At 45.4% G+C, this 23,909-nt stretch overlaps 2 protein-coding genes across 2 annotated transcripts in view; one reads left to right on the top strand and one right to left on the bottom strand.

Annotated features, from left to right (window-relative positions):
* Nucleotides 1–5,607: 5,607 nt before the first annotated feature.
* CX4H5orf63 (chromosome X4 C5orf63 homolog) lies at nucleotides 5,608–21,190 on the bottom strand. Its single transcript, XM_038769691.1, has 4 exons — nucleotides 21,044–21,190; nucleotides 16,130–16,250; nucleotides 10,507–10,563; nucleotides 5,608–5,882 (listed from the first exon to the last, which is right to left on the bottom strand). The coding sequence occupies exons 2-4, from the start codon at nucleotides 16,241–16,243 to the stop codon at nucleotides 5,727–5,729; spliced, it is 327 nt and encodes a 108-aa protein (XP_038625619.1). The 5' UTR covers nucleotides 16,244–16,250; nucleotides 21,044–21,190; the 3' UTR covers nucleotides 5,608–5,726.
* The window catches only part of LOC119947969 (methylthioadenosine phosphorylase), a 56,557-nt gene continuing 53,212 nt past the window's right edge, over nucleotides 20,565–23,909 (top strand). Inside the window, exon 1 of the mRNA XM_038769690.1 lies at nucleotides 20,565–20,702. Within this exon, the coding sequence (XP_038625618.1) occupies nucleotides 20,664–20,702 (39 nt within the window). The 5' untranslated portion in view covers nucleotides 20,565–20,663. The remainder of the gene's footprint in view (nucleotides 20,703–23,909) is intronic.

Genomic DNA, 23,909 nt, shown 5'->3' with positions numbered 1-23,909 from the left:
TTTGGACATAGTAAGTGCTTATCAAATACCATAATAATTTTTCTCCTGTGTCCTTTCCCTGCTCATTTTTACCAGAGCAAGGAAAGAAGGAAGATTTGGTTGAGTTGTGGCTGGGGTGGCTTGGGGTGACCTAATTCCCAATTCCTGTATTTTGATGCAAGTTGTAGTAGTAGTAGTAATGCTATTTAGTGTCTGAGTGCAATGCATTGTACTAGGTATTTGGGAAAAGTACAATAGTTTTTGGGAGCCTAAATGAGTCACTAATCGTGGGTGAGAAGTGGGCAGAGATTTCAGTTTGGAATGTTCACAGAGCTCTCTTCACAGTCTGTTCTGATGTGATCTTTCATAGAGGCCCAAGGTGGAGGAAAGAGTGAGGGAGGAGAGGAGGATTTTAATGGAGGGATAAAATGCATTTGAGTAAAGGGTGAAATGAATGGATTTGTGCAGGGGCTGGCCACCTGTTCCACACACATGGTGGATAGATGCAGCCCATGAAAATTTCTTTGTAGGACAGGGAGACACGAATCCTACTTGGAGCAGATGTCGGGTGCAGACCCATTCAAATTAAGCCCAGTCATTTTTCTCTGCAGCTGACGGAGAAATTCCCACATGCCCGCTTGGAGTTTTCTGTACTTTGCAGTTTGACCATCTTTACTGCAGAAATGTCTGATTGGTAAGTGCTGGGGTTAGGAATTTTGTCTGGTGAAGCAGATGAAATTGTTGCTATGTGGACTACTGAAAGGAAGAAGGCAAAGGCAGATCATCTTTTGGTCAAAATGGAAGCCAAACTGAGTTGGGAAAAGTCCCACAAGATGGGACAGTAAAATATTCTGTTGTCTTGATGGAAAATGTTGAATTAAAAAAGCTAAAAACTTAGAATTCCTCCCGTTTGCTGTTGGGAGGACCTAAAAAGCTGGCTTGCCAACTTTTGGCCAAGCAGCCTGACCTAGTGGAAAGATCATGGGCCTGAGAGTCAAGAGGCCTGGGTTCTAATCTTGGCTCTGCCACTTACCTGCTATATGTCCTTGGGCAAGTGACTTGACTTTTGTGGCTCAATTTTCTCATCTGTAAAATGGGGGTGAAATTTCTGTTATCCCTTTCCCTTAGACTGTGAGCCTCATGTGGGACAAGGACTGTGTCTGAACTAATTATTTGGTATCTACCCCAGCTCTTAGGTATTCACTTAAGCAATATCATAATTATCATTTCTGAAACCTAAGTGGCTAAGCCAGGGTAGCCTCTGTGGCACAGCTATTTTCAGGTTCTTGGGGAGGGAAGACACAAAGATTCTGGTCTCCCAGGACAGATCCAGGAACAATAAAGAATTGAATGCTTAGGTTTGGTAATTCAATTCAAACTCCTAGCTGCCTGAAGATAGAAGGTAGAAGAACAGAGGAGCAAAGGACTATGCAGTTGCCAGCTGGAGGCTCAGCCCTTGGAAGAGTCCTGTTCCTCATTTGCTTGGGTCCCTCCCACAAAGTAGTAACAACTCTGGTAGTCAGAAGGACCTGGGTTCTAATCCTAGTTCCACCACTTGTCTGCTATGTGACCTTGGGTAACTCAGCTTCTCTGTGCCTCAGTTACCTCATCTGTAAAATGGGGATTAAGACTGTGAGCCCCATGGACCATGTCCAACCTGATTAGCTTGTACCTACTCCAGCACTTAGTACAGTGCCTAGCACATGGTAAGCACTTAACAAACACCATTAAAAAAACAAACAAAAAAAATACAGGTCCAAAGGGGCAAACTCCAGCTGTGTTTTCAACACTAATTTCTGTCACCCCAAGTTGTTTTTGCAAAGGTTCTAGGAGTTTGTTTCATTACAACACACTTGTGGGTTTGTTTGGAAGTTGAATGCACCTTCAATCAATTTTCTACACCCCAAACCACAAGGACCTCATGGATTTATTCTAAAAATTGTTCAGAACTGCTCAATAGACTAGTGCGGCTCAATCTGGGAGAAGTGTGATTTAAGTAGCTGAGCTACCACAGTAGGTAGCATGCCTCCTTCACTCCTCCCTACTCAAAGCCCAGAAGTAGCGGTCCCAAACATGACAATTCTGGCTCTACTCTTTTTGAGGAAACAGTACTGTATAAGAAACATGGCTATTTGAGTGCCCTCCAAGAATGGAGGGCTTTTTATGCCCTCCCAGCATTTTGAGGACATGGCGAAACAATCTCAGTGTGATATGGCAGAGGACTGTTGTGAGATGACAGAAGCAGACAGACCAGCTCCGTGAGTGGCAATCAGGAGAGAGGTTACAAAGCATAGGCTTTGGGAAAATTGTGTGGCCAGAGACCAGATTCAAAAACAGTGATCAATACTGCACTGCTAAGTGCAACTCAGTGCAGCAGAGGGCATTTGCAACCACTGTTAGGGGTGGACTGGCTCTGAAATTAACAACAGGAAATCATACTATGTTCCTCTTCAGGATAGGGTGGAGTTAGTTTGATAGGAGAAGTTCCTCTATTTCCATCTGCCATGCCTTGCAACTGGCTACAAATAATTCCTGGCTTTTGAACAAGTAAGAAGCTGCTTAGAGATGAGGCCAATATGAGCCACAGGGGTACTAACCCACCTGGATTTTCTCTGCTATCTGAGGCAAATTTAGCCCTACAGCATGGAATATAGCATTAGTTGCACATGGGGTTTTTATTGATCAATCAATAGTATTTATTGTTTTGTGGAATTTAAGTGCTTACTATGTATCAAACACTGTTGTAAGTGCTGGGGTAGGTACAAGTTAATTAGGTTGGACAAAGTCCCTGTTCCACACAGGGCTCACATTTTAAGTATGCAGGAGAACAGGTATTTAATCCCCATTTTACAGTTGAGGAAACTGAGGCACTGAGCATTTAAGTTACTTGCCCAAGGCCCCACAGCAAGCAATTGGCAGAGCCAGGATTAATGATAGCATTTATTAAGCGCTTACTATGTGCAAAGCACTGTTCTAAGCGCTGGGGAGGTTACAAGGTGATCAGGTTATCCCACTGGGGGCTCACAGTCTTAATCCCCATTTTACAGATGAGGGAACTGAGGCGCAGAGAAGTGACGTGACTTGCCCGAAGTCACACAGCTGACAGTTGGTGGAGCCAGTTGGTGGAGCCAGGATTTGAACCCATGACCTCTGACTCCAAAGCCCGGGCTCTTTCCACTGAGCCATGCTGCTTCTCAGGATTAGAGTCCAGGTCCTCCATGTACTATGTGCAGAGCACTGTACTAAGTGCTTAGATGAGTATAATAGAGTAAATAAACATGATCTCTGCCCCAAGGCATTTACAATCTAGCTGGGGAGGCAGATACTAAAATAATTTGCAGACGGAAGAAGGAAAAATGGATACGGTACATGAAGTGCAATAGAGCTATGGGTGGTTATGAGTATGTAAATGCTTAGGTGGTGCTAAAGTGGCAGCTCAGGGGCTATAACTTGGGTAGAGTAGATTAGACTGTGAGCCCACTGTTGGGTAGGGACTGTCTCTATATGTTGCCAACTTGTACTTCCCAAGCGCTTAGTACAGTGCTCTGCACACAGTAAGCACTCAATAAATACGATTGATTGATTAAATCTGAGAAGACCTCCTAGAGATGTGATCTCAGGCTATGAAGATATGGAGAGCTGTGATCTGTTGGATTTGATGTGCCTTATTGAAGGCACATCTCCAAGAAGCCTTCCCTGACCTAGCCCTCATTTCCACTTCTCCCACTTTCTTATGTGCCACCCTTGTACTTGGATTTGCTCCCCTTTTCACCTGTTCCTCAGCCCCATAGCGTATCCATAATTTACTTACATTACTGTCTACCTCCCCCTCTAGACTGTAAACTTGTGGACAGGGAATGTGCCTACCAATTCTGTTAATTGTACTCTCCCAGGCGTTTAGTACAGTGCTCGGCCCACAGTAAGCACTCAATAAATATGATTGATTCATTTGAGGTAATAATTATATTTAAGCACTTACTCTGTGCCAAGCACTGTACTAACATTGAGGTAGATAGAAGATAATCAGGTCAGATACAGCCCCTGGCCCTGCCCCCCATGGAGCTCACAGTCTAAGTAGGAGGGAGAACAGGTATTTTCATCCCCATTTTACAGCTGAGGAAACTGAAGCACAGAGAAGTTGTGACTTGTCCATGGTCATGCAGCAGGAGGCCCGTAGCAGAGCCGAAATTAGGACCCAGGCCCTCTGGCTCTCAGGCCCTTTCTCTTTCCACTAGGCTGGGGAGGGGAAAGGCAAGAGACAGAGTTTGATAGTGGGAGAAATGAGAATGAGGCACAGTGAGTGGGTTCATTTGAGGGAAACAGAGCAACCTGGGATGGGAAGAGTGGATAGGTCCGAGGGAAAGCGCTAATTGCCTTAAAGCTAATAGGGGTTTCTCCTCGATGTCAAGAGGAATAGGTAACTATTGGAGGTTTATGAGGAGAAATATGAGCAGAATGACCTAGGAAAATGATCTGGGTAGCAGAGTGACCTAGAGGCTGAACCGAACTGGAGGCAGAGAGATCAGCGAGGAAACTGATGCTAGGAGTCAAGGCGGGATATGCCAAATGCCTGGGTCAGTGTGGTAGCTGTACGGATAGAGTGGAAGGGGTGGATTGTAGAATCAATCACTCAGTGGTATTTTTTGCATGCTTACTATGGGCACAGCACTGTACTAAGCATTTGGGAAGGTATAATATGACAGAATTATTCAATCATATTTATTGAGTGTTTACTGTGTGCAACGCACTGAATTAGCAGACGTGTTCCCTGCCCATAACGAAGGTTTGTAGAGGACCACACTTGCCTGTACAGGATGTACACATAGGATTGTGTTGCCAAGAGTGTGATCTTGGAATACCTACAACACTATTCTCTTACATAAAGATAATAAATGAATAAATCCCCTCAGGACTGCAGCAGGGATGCCAAGGAATAGCACCCATTTCTTTAAATGACATTTTCTAGTGAATATGGAGTTTTGTTGTATGCTGTTGTATCGTCTCTGACCCATAGTGACGCCATGGATACATCTCTCCTGGAACGCCCCACCTCCATCTGCAATCGTTCTGGTAGTGTATCCAGAGTTTTCTTGGTAAAAATATGGAAGTGGTTTACCATTGCCTCCTTCCGCACAGTAATTTTGAGTCTCCGCCCTCAACTCTCTCCCATGCTGCTGCTGCCCAGCACAGGTGAGTTTTGACTTGTAGCAGACTGCCTTCTACTTGCTAGCCACTGCCCAAGCTAGGAATGGAATGGATATATCCCTGCTTAACAATAATGATGATAATTATGGTATTTGTTAAGTGCTTACAGTGTGCCAGGCACTGTACTAAGTGCTGGGGTGGATACAAGCAAATTGGGTTGAACACAGTTCCTGTTCCGCATAGGGCTCACAGTCTTATTACCCATTTTACTGATGAGGTAACTGAGGCACAGATAAGCCAAGTGATTTGCCTAAGGTCACACAGCAGACAGGTGGTGGAGCCAGGATTAGAATCCAGGACGTTCTGATTCCCAGGCCTGGGTTCTATCCACTACACCATGCTGCTTCCTTGCTTGACTCCCCAGGTGTGACCCTGAGAGGTGGAATATGGAGTACTTCACTGTTAATCCAGTTGGAAAATAAATAGAAAAATCAAAAGCTTTTATTCTATCAAATTAACATGGTCAAACAAGCCATTCAGCTCCCATTCCAGAATACCTTCAGCCACCCCAAGCTCTGTGTAAACCAGAGAGGCATTTATTGCTACCATTTCAGAAGCTGTTTCTCAAGTTTGGGGATGTCCACTCGATGCATCATCAGGAACTGGCCATTAAAATGGAAGACGGGAATGTCAGATTTGTATCTTTCATACCAGGCAGAGTTCTCTGGGAGTGTGATGTCCACCTCCTGTAAAATAAACTGAAAACAACAGACACTGAATGTTTTCCATTCTTTATCAGTCATATTTATTGAGTGCTTCCTGTGTGCTTCCCTGGCCTGGAATGCCCTCCCTCCACACATCCGCCAAGCTAGCTCTCTTCCTCCCTTCAAAGCCCTACTGAGAGCTCACCTCCTCCAGGAGGCCTTCCCAGACTGAGCCCCTTCCTTCCTCAACCCGTCCTCCCCATCTCCCCGCCTTACCTCCTTCCCCTCCCCACAGCATCTGTATATATGTATATATGTTTGTACGTATTTATTACTCTATTTTATTTGTACATATTTATTCTATTTACTTTATCTTGTTAATATGTTTTGTTCTCTGTCTCCCCCTTCTAGACTGTGAGCCCGCTGTTGGGTAGGGACCGTCTCTATATGTTGCCAACTTGTACTTCCCAAGCGCTTAGTACAGTGCTCTGCACACAGTAAGCGCTCAATAAATACGATTGAATGAATGCACAGCACTGTACTAAGCACTTGGGAGAGGACAATAGAATAGAGTTGGTAGACATGTTCCTTTATGATTGCAACTACATCTGGTGATGCTATATTTTTTCAGGGTGGGTTTCAGTTGATGTTGGCTTTTTGGTTCAGGCTTTCAGCCTTCAGAGTGGGGAGACCGAGGTTCTCCATGGCTCTTTGGGAAAAGGAAAGGCTGCCTTCCATAATTTTAGGGAGCTTCATGGAAGCATATCCTTGTAGAACATTAGGGGAAAGAAATGACCATTTGAAGCACTGGGAAGGCAATTTGCAATTTTCTAAACTTCCTTAATTTATGACAGTGGTGTGTTCTTTCCATAATTTAGGGCAGGGACAGTAACTACTAATTTTTACTCCATTTTCCCCATCCCCTAGGACCATGGCTTGACACTCACAGTTGTGAGAGTGATGGAGAATAGAAAGTTTTATCCACAAACACAACTCCTCACCTACCCACCCAAATCCTGTCAGCCCTCTGACTTTCCTATCTCTGTAGACAACACCATCCTTCATTCATTCATTCAATCATTTATTGAGCGCTTACTGTGTGCACAGCACTGTACTAAGTGCTTGGGAAGTACAAGTCAGCAATATATAGAGATGGTCCCTACCCAACAACAGGCTCACAGTCTAGAAGGGGGGGGGACAGACAACAAAACAAAACATGTAGACAGGTGTCAAAATCGTCAGAATCGTCCTTCCTGTCTCACAAGCCTGTAACATTGGCATTATCCTTGACTCATCTCTCTCAATCAAGACACACATTCAATCTGTCACACAATCCCGCCAGTTCTACCTTCAAAACATCTCTAGAATCCTCCCCTTCCTCTCCATCCAAACTGCTTCCATGCTTATCGGAGCACTTACTAGCCCACTTTGACCACTGCATCAGTTTCCTAGCTGACCTCCCTGCCTTCAGTCTCTCCCCACCGCAATCCATCCCTTACTCTGCTGCCTGGATCATTTTCTAAAAAACACTCGGATCACATCTCCCCACTCCTCAAAAACCTCCAATGGTTGCCCATCCACCTCTGCATCAAACATAATCTCACTGTCGACTTTAAGGCTTTAAAACTTTTATTGTCTGTCTCCCCCTTCTAGACTGTTAGCCCATTGTTGGGTAGGGACTGTCTCTATATGTTGCCAACTTGTACTTCCCAAGCGCTTAGTACACTGCTCTGCACACAGCGCTCAATAAATATGATTGAATGCATGGCACTCAATCACCTCTCCTCCTACCTTACCTCGCTGATCTCCTTTTAAAACCCAAACTAAAACCCAACCTGCACTCTTCACTCCTTTAACGCCAACCTACTCAGTGTTCCTCAATCTCGTCTTTCTCTCCGACGACCCACATCTTCCCTCTAGCCTGGAACTTTCTAGACTGTGAGCCCACTGTTGGGAAGGGACTGTCTCTATATGTTGCCAACTTGTACTTCCCAAGTGCTTAGTACAGTGCTCTGCACACAGTAAGCGCTCAGTAAATACGATTGATTGGAACTCCCTCCCCCTTCAGATCCTACAGACCACCACATTTCCCACCTTCAAAGCCTTATTAAAATCACATCTCCTCCAAGAGGCCTTCCCTATCTAAGCCCTCATTTCCCCTACCCATCCTCTTTTCATTGCCTATGCATAAGGATCTGCACTCCTTAAGCATTTGATATTCACCCCATCCCCGGCCTCACAGCACTCATATATGTACCTTACACTGTCATTTCCTCTATCTGTAAATTACTTTAACATCTCCCCATCTAGACTGTAAGCTCTTTGAGGGCAGGGATTATATCTAAAGCAGCGTGGCTCAGTGGAAAGAGCCTGGGATTTGGAGTCAGAGGTCATGGGTTCAAATCCAGGCTCTGCCAACTGTCAGCTGTGTGACTTTGGGCAGGTCACTTAACTTCTCTGTGCCTCAGGTACCTCATCTGTAAAATGGGGATTAAAACTGTGAGCCCCCCGTGGGACAACCTGATCACCTTGTAACCTCCCCAGCGCTTAGAATAGGCTTTGCAAATGGTAAGCGCTTAACAAATACCATCATTATTATTATCATTATTGTATTGCATTTTCCCAAGCACTTAGTACAGTGCTCTGCACATAGTAAGCATTCAATAAATACCATTGATTGATTGACTTGGGGAATTCTGATTCCTAAGGCCCAACTCAGTAGCCTGGTAGATCTCTCCTGCCCCTTTGGAGACTGCCACGCAGCAGCGCCTTCAGACTCTACTGACCCAAAGCATCTTCTCCCATCATCCAGGCAGTCCTTTGGCTGTCTCCTCCTGTTGTCCATTCAGGATCAAGCCACTACCTTGTTTTTCATTGTCCATCTTTTGTATTCCCTGTGCAATGTTTCCCCTCCATAAGTACAGATCATTCAAGAACAGGCATTCTACCAACTGTGGCACTCTAGTTCAGCATACCGCCTCAACCCACTCTGAGAAAATGCACTCAATCTCCAAATGTGGGGGAAGTCTATCATGCACCTTTCCCAGCATGCACATATTTATCCCCTGGCTTTGCCTTCAGCTGCCGAGGAATCAAGCAATCAATCAATAGCATTTATTGAGCACCTCCTATGGGGAGAACACTATACTAAGCACTTGAAAGATTACAATAGGGTAAGTAGATAATGATTCCTGCTCTCGAGGAGCTTACAATAGAGTTGGGGAGATAGCCACTAAAAAAAGGTAGAGGTAGGGGGACGCAATAGAGTATATAAATATGTATATAAGTGCTACAGTGGTTGGGGTGGGGAGACGGGGGATGAGTGTCCAAGTGTGCTTATATATTCAGTTTCCCAAGGGACCAAAATATGCCCTCAGTCTGGCGCCTCGTACGAATCATCTTGAAAACATTGGCTGTGACAGTCTACCACCAAAAATCTGTTTTGGGAAAGTACACAGCCAGATCCAGGGAATAGGAATGCTCAAGGGGAAATATTTAAAGAAAACACCTACATTACACTTGCTGTTTAAGTTAGTTTTTATGTATAATCATGCTTTGAGTCAGAGAGAAGTAAATGTACTTTGAGGTGAGTTTAATGGAAATCAGGACCAAAATATATCCCTTTGAATAATAGATGCCAGGTGAGAAAATATTCCCCAGAGATTTCAGATGAAAAACATCTTTTGTACAATCAATGGTATTTATTGAATGCTTACTGTGTGTACAGCATTGTACTAAGGGTTTGGGAGAGTACAATCCAACAGAGTTGGTAGACATGTTTCCTGCCTACAACGACTTTACAGTCTAGAGGGGGACACAGACACTAATAATAATAATGGTAGTTGTTGAGACTACCATGTGCCAAGTACTGTGCCAAGTGCTGGGGTAGACACAAGACAATAAGATGGAATATGATCCCTGTCCCATAAAGGGCCCCCAGCCTAAGAGGGGAGGGGAGTGTGGAACAGTTATTTAATCCACACTGTACAGATGAGGAGGTGCTGAGAGATGAAGTGACTTGCCCAAGGCCACACAGAGCCAAGTGACAGAGCCAAAATTAGAACCCGGGCCTCAACCCTCAGTCCTGTGCTCTTTCTGCTGGCTTCACGTATCAGAATCCCTTCACTTAACTTCTCTATGCCTCTGTTTCCTCATCTGTAAATGGGGATTAAATGCCTGCTTTCGCTCCCCCTTAGACTGTAAATTCCTTGTGGATAGGGATCGGGTCTACCAACTTTGTTGTAGAGCATTCTCTCAAGCACTTAGTACAATGTTCTGCACAGAATGAGCACTCAAAAAATACCATTATAATTGTGGTAATTTTTAAGTGCTTACTATATGCCAGGCACTGTAGTAAATGGTGGGGTGGATACAAGCAAATTGGGTTGGACACAGTCCCTGTCCCACAAGGGGTTCACAGTCTTAATCTTCATTTTACAGATGAGGTAACTGAGGCCCAGAGAAGTGAAGTGACTTGCCTAAGATCTCACAGCAGACAAGCGGCAGACCTGGGATTAGAACCCAGGTCCTTCTGACTTCCAGGCCCATGTTCTATCCACTAGATTAATCTACCCCAGTACTCAGTACAGAGCTTGGCATGGTAAGCACTTAACTAATGCCACAATTATTATTACACCCCAAAACATAAAAATTAATAAAAGAAAACACCATAACTTACTCTGTTTTTATATGGCTCAAGCATTTCCTTTGCTTCAATGCAAAGTGGACATGGATCCTATAGAAAGAAAAAAAAGAAATTATCTGTTTAAAAAAAGGCATTAAAGCGTAGAATGCAATTCTTTGTGAAAATAAGCCCAATTGATTTTAAAATCTGTTTTATCCTAGTTCAAAGTTACAGTGATTTTCAACGTAAGCAAAAAGTTGGATCAATTTAGAATTGCATCAAATATGCTTTACTGATACTTTAAATATCTTAGCAGAGAGGCCGAGAGTGTATTTATAACATATCAATTTATTAAGCTTCCCAACACCCTAGTGAATAGAATCCTATTTTATACGAGAAACTGGTGATGGATAAACTGGGGAACTGAGACATTAATAATAATAATAATAATAATAATAATAATCATTGTATTTGTTACACACTATGTGCCAAGTACTGCACTGAGGGCTGGGGTAGATACAAGATAATAAGTTTGAACACAATCCCCTGTACCACAAGGGGCTCAATCTAAATAGGAGGGAGTAGTATTTAGTACCCGTTTCACAGATGAGAAAACTGAGGTACAGAGAAGTTAAACAACTTACTCAAGGTCACATAGCAGGCGAGTGGTGGAACTGGGATTAGAACACAGGTTCTCTGACTCCCAGGTCCGTGCTGTTTTTCACTAGGCCAAGCTGCTTTTATAAGGCAGCTCTTGGCTTTAACCAAGGCCAGGTAAAATGTCCTGAGTTTTGATTAGAAAGGGAGAAGGTTTCCATAATTCTACATTGTTGTTTTTAAGCATTCATTCATTCAATCGTATTTATTGAGCACTTACTGTGTGCAGAACACTGTACTAAGCACTTGGGAAGTACAAGTTGGCAACATATAGAGATGGTCCCTACCCAACAGTGGGCTCACAGTCTAGAAGGGGGAGATAGAGAACAAAACAAAACATATTAAGCATGCGAGAGGAGATAGACTCGGGGATATGCTTTGTAGGCATAAGTTATGGTTGAGATCTAGGGAAAAAATTAGGAAGGCAGAGAAAGTCAATGCAAGATCTAACTTTTTTTAAAGACAAAAACAGAATTATACTGCTCTCACTCAACAGAAGCATAACAAACAAGCAATTCTCTTTTAAATGAGAATCCGGCATGAGGCTAGCCTCTAAAAGGTCTTAGCAAACAATTGGTTTGATTTTCTAAGAATAAATTATGCTTTTAGTATAATAATAATATTGATGATAATAATAATAATTGTGGTATTTGTTAAGCCCTTACTATGTGCCAAGCTCCATACTAAGCACTGGGGTAGAAACAAGATCATCAGGTCCCACATGGGGCTCATAGTCGAAGTAGGACTCTGCCCATCATCCCCATCAGCTCTTCCGTACATTTAACTTCCTTCTCAGGTCCCCGGTTCCTCCCCCTCCTCCTTCCCTCACCCCCAACGATCTGGCCTCCTACTTCATTAATAAAATTAAATCCATCAGGTCTGACCTCCCCAAAGTCACTCCCCCCACTTCTCCAACCCCCTGGCTCTCAACCCTCTCTGCTACTTTCCCATCTTTCCCAGCAGGATCCTCAGAGGAGATCTCCTCCCTCCTCTCAAGTGCTACTCCGGCCACCTGTGCTTCTGTTTCCATTCCCTCTCATTTTATGAAATCTCTTGCTCCGTCCCTTCTCCCCTCCTTAACTTCCATCTTCAACTGCTCACTCTCCACTGGTTCCTTCCCCTCTGCCTTCAAACATGCCCATGTCTCTCCCATCCTAAAAAACCCCTCTCTTGACCCCACCTCACCTTCTAGTTATCGCCCTATCTCCCTCCTACCATTCCTTTCCAAACTCCTTGAACGAGTCATCTACATGCGCTGCCTCGAATTCCTCAATGCCAACTCTCTCCTCGACCCCCTCCAATCTGGCTTCCATCCCCTAAATTCCACAGAAACTGCCCTCTCAAAGGTCACCAATGACCTCCTGCTTGCCAAATCCAACGGCTCCTACTCTATCCTAATCCTCCCTCGACCTCTCAGCTGCCTTCGACACCATGGACCACTCCCTTCTCCTCAACACACTATCCAACCTTGGCTTCACAGACTCTGTCCTCTCCTGGTTCTCCTCTTATCTCCCCGGCCATTCTCCTTTGCGGGCTCCCCCCCCCACCCATCCCCTTACTATAGGGGTTCCTCAAGGGTCAGTTCTTGGTCCCCTTCTGTTCTCTATCTCCACTCACTCCCTTGGTGAACTCATTCGCTCCCACGGCTTCAACTATCATCTCTACGCTGATGACACCCACATCTACATCTCTGCCCCTGCTCTCTCTCCCTCCCTCCAGGCTTGCATCTCCTCCTGCCTTCATGACACCTCCGTCTGGATGTCTGCCCGCCATCTAAAACTCAACATGTCCAAGACTGAACTCCTTATCTTCCCTCCCAAACCCTGCCCTCTCCCTGACTTTCCCATGACTGTTGACAGCACTACCATCCTTCCCGTCTCACAAGCCCGCAAACTTGGTGTCATCCTCGACTCCGCTCTCTCGTTCACCCCTCACTTCCAATCCGTCACCAAAACCTGTTGGTCTCATCTCCACAACATTTCCAAGATCCGCCCTTTCCTCTCCATCCAAACCGCTACCCTTCTCGTTCAATCTCTCATCCTATCCCGACTGGATTACTGCATCAGCCTCCTCTCCGATCTCCCATCTTCCTGTCTCTCCCCACTTCAATCCATACTTCACGCCGCTGCCCGGATCATCTTTGTCCAGAAACACTCTGGGCATGTTACTCCCCTCCTCAAAAATCTCCAGTGGCTACCAATCAACCTACGCATCAGGCAAAAACTCCTCACCCTCGGCTTCAAGGCTCTCCATCATCTCGCCCCCTCCTACCTCACCTCCCTTCTCTCCTTCTACAGCCCAGCCTGCACCCTCTGCTCCTCTGCCGCTAATCTCCTCACTGTGCCTCGTTCTCCCCTGTCCCACCATCGACCCCTGGCCCACGTCACCCCCCTGGCCCAGAACACCCTCGCTCTGCACATCCACCAAGCTAGCTCTCTTCCTCCCTTCAATGCCCTACTGAGAGCTCACCTCCTCCAGGAGGCCTTCCCAGACTGAGCCCCCTCCTTCCTCTCTCTCTCCTCCCCCTCCCCATCCCACCCGCCTTACCTCCTTCCCCTCCCCACAGTACCTGTATATATGTATATATGTTTGTACGTATTTATTACTCTATTTATTTATTTTATTTGTACATATTTATTCTATTTATTTTATCTTGTTAATATGTTTTGTTTTGTTGTCTGTCCCCACCCTTCTAGACTGTGAGCCCGCTGTTGGGTAGGGACCATCTCTATATGTTGCCAACTTGTACTTTCCAAGCGCTTAGTACAGTGCTCTGCACACAGTAAGCGCTCAATAAATACAATTGAATGAATGAATGAATGAATAGGAAGGAGAACAGGTATTGAATCCCCATTTTGCAGATCACGGAACTGTGTCACAGAGAAGTGAAGTGACTTGCCCAAAGTCACACAGCAGATGTATGGCAGGTTCTCTGACTCCCAGGCCCCGGCTCTTTTCCACTAGGTCACACTGCTTCTCTAATTTGAAAACATTAATTCCTTCTGAAATCTAAAACCTAAATCAGAGTATAAAAGAGTATGGCAACCTTTTGAAGGAAGCCAGTATGGTATGTCCAGTTTGCTGAAGAATGGGATTGTTTTGCACAATATTTGGCAGGGTGGCCAAATGGAAGGAGCATAAGACCAAAAGTCAGGAGATCTGGGTTCTAGTCCCAGATCTGCCCCTGGCCTACTGTATTACTTTGGTCAAGTCATGTAACTTCTCTGGACCTCAATTTCCTCATCTATAAAATGAGAATAAGATCCTTGCTCTCCATGCCTCTTAGATTGTGAGCCTCATGTGGGGCAGGGGCTGTGTCCTATCTGATCATTTTGTGTGTATCTTAGCACATAGTGCTTAATAAATGCCATAATTAATTTATGATATGAGGAAGAAAATAATTGGTTATTGTTTTGTAAGCCATAAAAGATCATTTGTTTTCTATTTACATCTAGATTCCAGGTCCCTAAGTAAGTTTTAATCATGTGAAAATCTTTCTGGTCTTAGAAGAAATGCTAACAAAGTTTTGGGCTATTCCAGTTACATAATGAGCTAAGTCAAAAAGCTCAGGAAATGGACAATTTGGCTATCATGACCAGGTGTTCTGTATTGGGTTGGTTAATAATAATAATGATGATAATAATAACAACAGTATTTAAGTGCTTACAATGTGCCAAGTGTTGGGGTAGATATAATACAATCAAATCAGACACAGTTTCTTCCCACATGGGGCTCATGGCTGAAGTACGAGGGAGGGCAGGTATCTTATCCCCATTTTACAGATGAGGAAACTGAGGCACAGAGACATGAAATGACATGAAATGACTTGCCCAAGGTCACACAGCAGGCAAGTAAGTAGAGTTGGGATTACAACTCAGGTTTCCTGAATCTCAGTCCTATGCTCTTTCTACTAGGCCATGCTGCTTGTCCCCTGGTTCCAACATCTGAAAGAATTCTGGAATGAAGTGGTAGGATAAGGTAAGAGCAACTTCAGCTGAGTATTTCACCCACCACAAGCTGTCTAAAGCTCAGCCAGCTCCTCTGGACTCCAAGCTAGGCTGTAGTCTCTCCATTTACTTTTTCAAGCCTCTGCTGCTCAGCTCCAGATTACACTGAGGACATCAGCCCCAGTATATATATATATATCCCCTCCATCCCCCCATCTCCCACTAAATCTCTGTTTTCTTGGACCATTGGCCTCATCACCTGGAGCTCCAGAAAATTGGTCACTTTATATCTGGCCCTCTGAGAGAAGTTCATTTCCCATACCCTCTCTGCCACTTGCTTGAAAAATCTACCCTAGAAGGTTGTTAGGGTAGATGATCCGACAGTTTATTCTCGGCACTGTGCTCCTGAATGAAATCATTTTGCTTTGCAATTGCCAACTGTATGACACCTGCTAAGAGTTATGAAAGCCCTTTAGACTAGGCAAATATTCCACAAAAGAGGTTCACTTTATAAGCTATGCTAGGAAAAATGTGACTGTACTCAGAATATCCTATTAAAAAGGCACATTTCCCCTTCCATTATTGTACTCATTACCAACTACCCCTGGCCCCTCTGTCCCCTAACACTTCATTTAGGACAACAAACCATCCAAAAGAATATTCTCGGGAGATGATTAAACAACAGAAAGTACCCATTCTCATATAACAGACATTCCAGTAGAGAAGAAATAACAATTGATAAAGAAAAAATGAGACAGTTTTAGCATAACCTAAAACGATCTATCTAGAATGGTAGAATGTGGATTTTTAAATCAACTTCTTTCTTCTCTTCATCTTTTACTTATCCAAGAATCTGACACTCCTTAAGAACCCAAACTCTTGCCCATACAGCCACAGCAGAATGAAGTTTGTGAAAGAGCATATCCCCAGATGGAAAAACTGAGCAGCAAAGAGGTACATTGCACTTTCATTTTCATTCCTTCCCACACTGCAGCTTTTCAACTGTGGCTATATCCTGTTTTTGACTTTTCAAAAGACAATTTTAATAGCTAATCATTTCTAATCCTTTTTACCTTTGTGAATAAGGTTAACACTGGCAGATTTCTCTTGGAAGCACAGAGATTTCTAAACAATAGTCCAAGGGGATATCTTATTCGCTGTACTGTGTTGTTCTGAAACCAAAGCATCTTTGTCCTGTTTAAAAAAAAAAATCGAGTTATGTACACTGCTCTTTAAAAATTTTAAACAATTTATACCTCAAAAAATCAATCAACCAACCAATGGCATTTATTGAGTGCTTACTGTGTGCAGAGCACTATACTAAGCACTTGGGAGAGTACAGTACCATAGAGCGTTTTTTTTGGTTTGTTTTTTATGGTTCTTGTTAAATGCTTACTATGTGTCAAGCACTGTACTGCCAAGCACTGGGGTAGATACAAGCTAATGGAATTGGATAAAGTCCCTGTTCCACATGGGGCTCACAGTTTAAGTAAGAGGTAGACATGATCCTTGCCTTCAAGGAACTTATAACCGTGATCATAAGAAAAGAAATCAAGTTTAGAAACTGCTTCTCAGATTCCAGCAACATCTCAAAAGCCCAGGTATATGTCAGGCTTTCATGATACTTCCAAACCCCAGAAAAAGGAAGATGCTTCCAACACTAACACCTTAGCCATGTCGATTTATGGTAGAAAAACCAGAGCGTGCCTGTCACCTGCTTTCTGGGAGCAACACTAAGAGGATTCATTCTAAATTCACAGCTAAATCTACTGAAGATATTGTGCTACCCTTGGGTCAACTAAGGATCTGAAGAACTATGGGCACTGTCCGTTGTTTCCTCAAATCAATCAATCAACTGCATTTATTGAGTGCTTACTGTTTGCAAATGAGAGGGTGAAGTTCCTGGAATGATCTCTGGACAGCCCTGGCAGCCACCTTTCCTACTGCTGTCACCCAGCGCTTAGAACAGTGCTTTGCATATAGTAAGTTCCTAACGAATACCATCATTATTACCACAGTTAGTAATTGGGCTTTTTTGCGTGACCACTTCAGCAAACTCAGCCTTTGAGATGTTGTTGCTGCTTCCGAGAAGGAAGAGGAGGGCGGGAGGAAAAGGAGAGAAGTGGGGTGGAGGCCTCGCCGCTTCACTCAGAAGCGTTTCTCAGTTGGAACACTCTGGGATTATCCCGGTAAATCACTGTCTTCATGCAAGGATTTCCAGCAATAGCACATGCTGGGCTGATAGGGGAATCAGCCAGGGTTCCAGTCTCTGGCCCTGCTCTAAGCTGGAACTGATATCCGTGCTTGGAGAGGTTTTTTTGAATTCTAACCCCTCTTGCCCTCTGAGTCAGTAAATACAAAAGGCTCACGCCATTGCTTACTGGGACCTAGGCAGCCGGTTAAGACAAAGATTTCCTCACTAAGAGGTAAAAACGACATCTAGTGTTACTCCCCGGTGTGGCAGGCCTTTCATTAGCTATGTGCTTTCCTTTCATCATGACCCCCTGTCTCTTCAGCTCTCCACTTAGGTATCTCATTCCATTCCTGCCTCATGGAAAAAAAAATCCTGATTTCCTTGGTATTGGTGGTTGTAGTAGTAGTAGTAGTAATAAGAGTGTTTACTGAGCACCCACTGGATGCAATGCACTGTACTAAGCACTTGGGAAAGCACAACAAAAGCATGAGACATTCCCTTCCAACAAGGAGCTTATATTTTTAGAGTTGGAGACAGATATAAAATATTAACAAATAGGGTCATCTGAATAAATAAATAAATCCGCTGTATAATCAATCATATAGTCCCACATAGGTGCTTAAGGAGGGTATAAACACATAAACATACAAGTGCTAGAGGTGGTTGGTAGGTTTGAAGTGACTTGGGTTGTAGGGAGTTAACCAGAAAAGGCTTGTTGGAGGTTGGTAGGATTTTGAAGGTGAGGAGATCTGTGGTCTGTCAGATTTCAGGGGGCTGGAAGGGAGCTCTAGACTGGTGGAAGAGCGACAGTGAAGAGGAGGAGGCAGGAGAGCTGAAAGCGAGATTCAGCTAGAAGGTTGACTTAGGAGGAACGAAGACAGCGAGCTGGAGAAGAGTGGGTAAAAAGCATTGTTAAGTACAACGGGGTAAGTTGGCAGAGAGCCTTGAAGTCAGTCAAGAGAATTTTGACTTGATGTGGAGGAAAATGGGAAGCCACTGGAGAGATTGGAGGAGAGGGATATGGGGAAGGAGTGATGCCTCAAGAAGCAGCATGGCACAGTGGATAGCACATGGGCCTGGGAGTCAGAAAGTCATGGGTTCTAATCCTGGCTCTGCCACTTGTCTTCTGTGTGACTTTAGACAAGTCACTTCACTTCTCTGTGCCTCAGTTGCCTCATCTGTAAAATGGGGATTGAGACTGTGAGCTCCATGTGGGACAGGGACTGTGTCCAACCTGATTTGCTTGTATCCACCCCAGCACTTAGTACAGTGCCTGGCACACAGTAAGCACTTAACAAATACCACAATTATTACTGTTAAGATGATCCATGCGGCTGCTCGGTCTGTCAAGCACTTCTGCGTCCAATCTTCTGAATGAATTTCTGAACTCCTACTGACATGATTAGATTTCCAGGATCTCCAGTCTTTATTTTTATGGTATTTGTTAAGCACTAACTATGTGCCAGGCACTACACTAAGTGCTGGAGTAGATACAAGATGATCAGGTGGGACAAAGTCCCTGTCCCACATGGGGCTCTCAGTCTTAATTCCCCATTTTAACGATGAGGTAAATGAGGCACAAAGAAGTTAATCAATAAATCAATCAATCAATGGTATTTATTGAACACTTACTGTGTGCGGAGCACTGTACTAAGCACTTGGGAGAGTGCAATAGACACATTCCCTGCCCACAAGCTTACGGTCTAGAGGGAGAGATAGACACTAGTATAAATGGTGGGATACTGTTATTTTCATAGCCATTATCTTTCAGTGATGCTCCGTTAGATGGTGTGCCAAAATGGTGTGCTTTAAAAATCTTCAAGACAGATCTGGTCGAAAGTTAGCTATCCCCATTATACAGATGAGAAAACTGATTCCCAGGGAAGTTGAGTAAGTTGCCCAGGTCACATGGCAAGCCAGTGACAAAGATGGCATTAGATCCCGGGTCTCCTGAATCCTGGCTGGTCCCATGGTTTTTCCATTGCTATGAGCGAGGTAGATAGCTGTGGAGATGGCAGTAGCTCATATGGGATTTTAGCTACTGTGATTTATTGAATCAAACTATCAAGTGATTGATCAGGAATATTTATTGAGCACCTACTGAGGGCAAAGCACTGGACCAAGTGCTTAGGAGAATTAGAAGACATGATCCTTGCACTCAAGAAGCTGATAATCTAGAGGAGACATATTTCAGATAAATTCAGGGTATATAAGATACTGGAACTTGGTGTGGGAGAGTGAACCCCTTTCCTCCCACAAAGATGGCCTCAGTTGCTGCAGCTGGTATAAGTATAGGGATAGGGCTGAAGTTGTAGTTTGGGGGATATAAAGAGTTGAGGTTTGTCAGTTATGAATGGGGAGGGAATTTCAGACTTGGAGGGGTGGGGGGAAACGCATCAGCAAGGGGTTGGGAGGGAGAGGGAGAGAGAGTCAGAGGATGAGGGTTCTAATGGCAGCTTTGCCACTTGTCTGCTGGGTGAGCTTGGACAAATCGCTTCACTTCTCTGTGCCTCAGTTCCCTCATCTACAAAATGAAGATTCAATACCTATCCTCCCTCCCACTTGGACTAAGCCCCAAGTGGGACCTGATTAGCTTGTATCTACCCCAGTGCTTAGTACAGTGCTTGACACATAGAAAGCACTTATTATTATTATTATGGCACAGTTGAGTAGCTGGAGAGGTGGAGAAGGAGGAAGGAGAGAAGTAGCCAATTACAGAATTGCATTGGGTCCAAATTAATCACAGTTTAACAAATCATAAAATTTCTATTTTGAATGCAAGTATTGGTGGTCCAAGTAATTTTGTCACGTTCTCCAAGGCATGAGGTTTTTGTTATGCCTAGGCCCCAAACCTAAACAATAAGCAACGGTTGGTAGCCTTGTCTGCTCAGACGAGATAAGAATGGCCGATCCGGCTCTTAGTCATCTGTTTTTTGGGTGTTTTTTTTAAGCGTTGGGGATTTTTTCTGGAGTTATTTCACCGTGCCTGTTGCTCAGAAAATCCATTTTCCTGTTTAAAATACGAAAAATAAAGGCTTTCGGGGGGGGAGGGGGGGGGGAGATGAGGGTGTATCCCAAAGATCCAATTTTCTCTAGGATTCTCATCCATTTAGCCGGTGGTCGTACGGCTCGACTCGACTGGCCTGGGTTGAAGAGGACGCTGCGGGGGGTGGAACTGAAACCAAGTTCAAAACCAAGATCAAGTAACGGGGCGGGGCAAGACATCGGGAGGAAGAGGAGGGGCTAGGTATTCTTTTCCCTCCCCCCTTCCCCTTGCCCCTCCCGTCCCTCCCCCCCCCGCGGGCGCTCGAGAGTTGCGCATTGCCCTTTCCCGCGCGGCGGCAGCAGCTCCAGGCCTCCCCGGCGGGTGCGGAGCTCGGTGCGGGCGAGTGAACCCCTTTCCTCCCGCAAAGATGGCCTCAGCCGCAGCAGCTGGACCCCCGGCGGTCAAGGTAAGAGCGGCCTCAGCTGCAGCCCCCGCGTTGCAGCTGCTGCTGCCGCCTCCTCCTCCTCCTCCTCCTCCTCCTCCGGAGCCCCCGAGAAGCGGAGCGAAGGGCAACTGCCCATACAGCGCCCGCAGTTTACTTTAGGTGCCCCGCTGGAGTGATCGGAGAAGGACGAGGCTCCTTGGGCCCCTTCCAGGCCGGATTCTTTGGTCCCCGGGGCGGCCACCTTTTGCTAGCCGCTTCCGGGCTCGCCTGCAGCTCCACATGCCAGAACATGTGGCCTGAGCCCCAGGGGACGGAGTACCCGGCCCGGCCCGTTTTCCCCCGTGCCCGGTACCCAACGGTACCTTTCCGTCCTGATTAGCCTGGGCTCGGATTCCTGGGTTCCCCCCGGATCAAAGGAAGTTGCGCACTGAGATTTGCGGCCCTGGCTGGCGCGCACTTCCAGTCCTGCACTTTCCAAGCCCCGGCGGCGCTTCCTCCCTTTCTTGTCCACCGTCCCTTCCTCTCCCCCTCTTACGCTCTGCAAAATCCAACGTGCGCGCAGCGGGAAACAACCAACCAAAATCCTTTACACGTCGTCGTCTTTTTTTTTTTTTTGCTGGTACTTGTTAAGCGCTTATTAGGTGCCAGCCACCGTACTAAGCCCTGGGGTAGATCCAGACTAATCGGGTTGGCCACCTGGGGCTCCCAGTCTTAATTGCCATTTTACTGAGAAGTTCAGTGACTCGGCCAAGGTCACACAGGAGAACGAATGGCGGAACCGGGATTAGAACCCAGGTCCTCCGACTCCCAGGCCTGGGTCCTTCCCACTAGGCCACGCAGTTCCTGCAGTTAACCGGCAGTTCTCCGAGCTTAGTACAGTGCTCTGCACACAGTAAGCAGTCAATAAAAACGATTGATTGAAGATTGACTTTTGGCCGGAAGTTTTTCAAAGTTGTGCTTGTGTCGTATGGCTCCTGCTGGGTAGAGGGGAGGACGATCGAATCACCCCGAGGTTCAGCCGTAGTCTACACAAAAACCCCTTCTTGATGATCAGATACATGGAAAGATTGAGCGCCGCTGGCATAACTTTTGAATGCTACAGAGTCTTTGTCACGGGGAGGGGCTGAGCTCCTAATCGTATGGTTCTGCACGCTGGCCTGCTGTAGTCGGAACGTCAGGGTTTTCAGCCACAAGAAAAACTGCACGTGGTTTGGATGAAATGCAGATAGTCTCCCTAGGTAACATGTTCCACGAGCCTCCAGTCATTTCTCCCATTGGCGTGGCATTGAAAAAGAGTGTACAGTTGGATGATGCATTACTTGAAAAGGAAAATTATGGGTTTGTGAGATGCTATATGTAGATTCCATCGAAAGCATGGTCTTACCGGTGCACAGCTACAAAAAATTGCTTTTATGAGACTTGATCTAATCATTTTTTTTTCCGGGAAAGCGGAGCCCCACCCATTGTGTTGCAGGAATAAACATATTTCTTCATCCTTGACATTGTGTCTTGCTATGCCTCTTCGTCGTTAACAAGTGTTTAATTAACAGTGTATGTTGAGAGTTTGATTGAATAATATTCTAATTCCAACCAGCCCAAAGGCACAGATCAAAGATGATCATTCTTCCCCCAAGTGGTTTACAATATAAATAATAATAATTATGGTATTAAGCGCTTACTATGTGCCAGGCACTGTACTAAGCGCTGGGGTAGATACCAGTTAATCGGGTTGTACACAGTCCTGTCCGACATGGGGCTCATAGTCTCAATCTCCATTTTTACAGATGAGGTAACTGGGGTACAGAGAAGTGAAGTGACTTGCCCAAGGTCACACAACAGATAAGTAGTGGAACTGGGATTAGAACCCATGACCTCATGACTTCCAAGCCTGCTCTTGATCCACTACGCCATGCTTAATAAAGGAATGTAGAATGAGGTCTGGCCCCAGGCTCTCATAGATGCCCCTTGTAGACTGTAAGCTTTTTGTGGGCAGGGATCATGTTTCCCAACTCTGTTGTAGTATACTTTTCTAAATGCTTAGTACAGTGCTCTGCTCACAGTACCTGGTCAATAAATAACATTAACTGAAGAAAAAGTGTGGCCTAGTGGATAGAACACTGGCCTGGGAATCAGAAAGACCTGGGGTCTAATCCCAGCTCTGCCACTTGTCTGTTATGTGTGCATTGGCAAGTCACTTCACTTCTCTGTGCCCCAGTTTCCTCATCTGTAAAATAGGGATTAAGGCTGGTAGCCCCACATGGAACAGGGACTGCATCCGACCTGATAGGCTTGTATCTACCCCAGCTCTTGGTGCAGTGCCTGGCTCATAATAAAGTGCTTAACAAATGCCATTAAAAAAAGGCAATGTGAACTCTGAGAATGGAGGCTATCAATCAATCAATCGTATTTATTGAGCGCTTACTGTGTGCAGAACACTGTACTAAGCGCTTGGGAAGTACAAGTTGGCAACATATAGAGACAGTCCCTACCCAACAGTGGGCTCACAGTCTAAAAGGGGGAGACAGAGAACAAAACAAAACATATTAACAAAATAAATAGAATAGATATGTACAAGTCAATAAATAAATAGAGTAATAAGTATGTACAAACACATGTACATATATACAGGTGCTGTGGGGAAGGGAAGGAGGTGAGATGGGGAGGGGGAGGAGGGGGAGAGGAAGGAGGGGGCTCAGTCTGGGAAGGCCTCCTGGAGGAGGTGAGCTCTCAGTAGGGCCTTGAAGGGAGGAAGAGAGCTAGCTTGGCGGATGGGCAGAGGGAGGGCATTCCAGGCCAGGGGGATGACGTGGGCCGGGGGTCAACGGCGGGACAGGCGAGAACGAGGCACGGTGAGGAGATTAGCCGCAGAGGAGCGGAGGGTGCAGGCTGGGCTGTAGAAGGAGAGAAGGGAGGTGAGGTAGGAGGGGGCGAGGTGATGGAGAGCCTTGAAGCCGAGAGTGAGGAGTTTCTGCCTGATGCGCAGATTGATTGGTAGCCACTGGAGATTTTTGAGGAGGGGAGTAACATGCCCAGAGCGTTTCTGGACAAAGACAATCTGGGCAGCACGTGAAGTATGGATTGAAGTGGGGAGAGACACGAGGATGGGAGATCAGAGAGGAGGCTGATGCAGTAGTCCAGACAGGATAGGATGAGAGCTTGAACGAGCAGGGTAGCAGTTTGGATGGAGAGGAAAGGGCGGATCTTGACAATGTTGCAGAGCTGAGACCG

Source organism: Tachyglossus aculeatus, chromosome X4 (assembly GCF_015852505.1).
Source record: "Tachyglossus aculeatus isolate mTacAcu1 chromosome X4, mTacAcu1.pri, whole genome shotgun sequence".
Taxonomy (NCBI): Eukaryota; Metazoa; Chordata; class Mammalia; order Monotremata; family Tachyglossidae; genus Tachyglossus; species Tachyglossus aculeatus.
This window is presented reverse-complemented; position numbering and strand designations above follow the sequence as displayed.

Coding starts and splice junctions, on each gene's coding strand:
- CX4H5orf63 (XM_038769691.1), bottom strand. CDS start 16,243: ATGCTTTGGTTTCAGAACAACACAGTACAGCGAATAAGATATCCCCTT. Junction 10,564..16,129: donor TGTTAACCTTATTCACAAAG/GTAAAAAGGATT, acceptor TTCTTTCTATAG/GATCCATGTCCACTTTGCAT. Junction 5,883..10,506: donor TTGAGCCATATAAAAACAGA/GTAAGTTATGGT, acceptor TGTTGTTTTCAG/TTTATTTTACAGGAGGTGGA.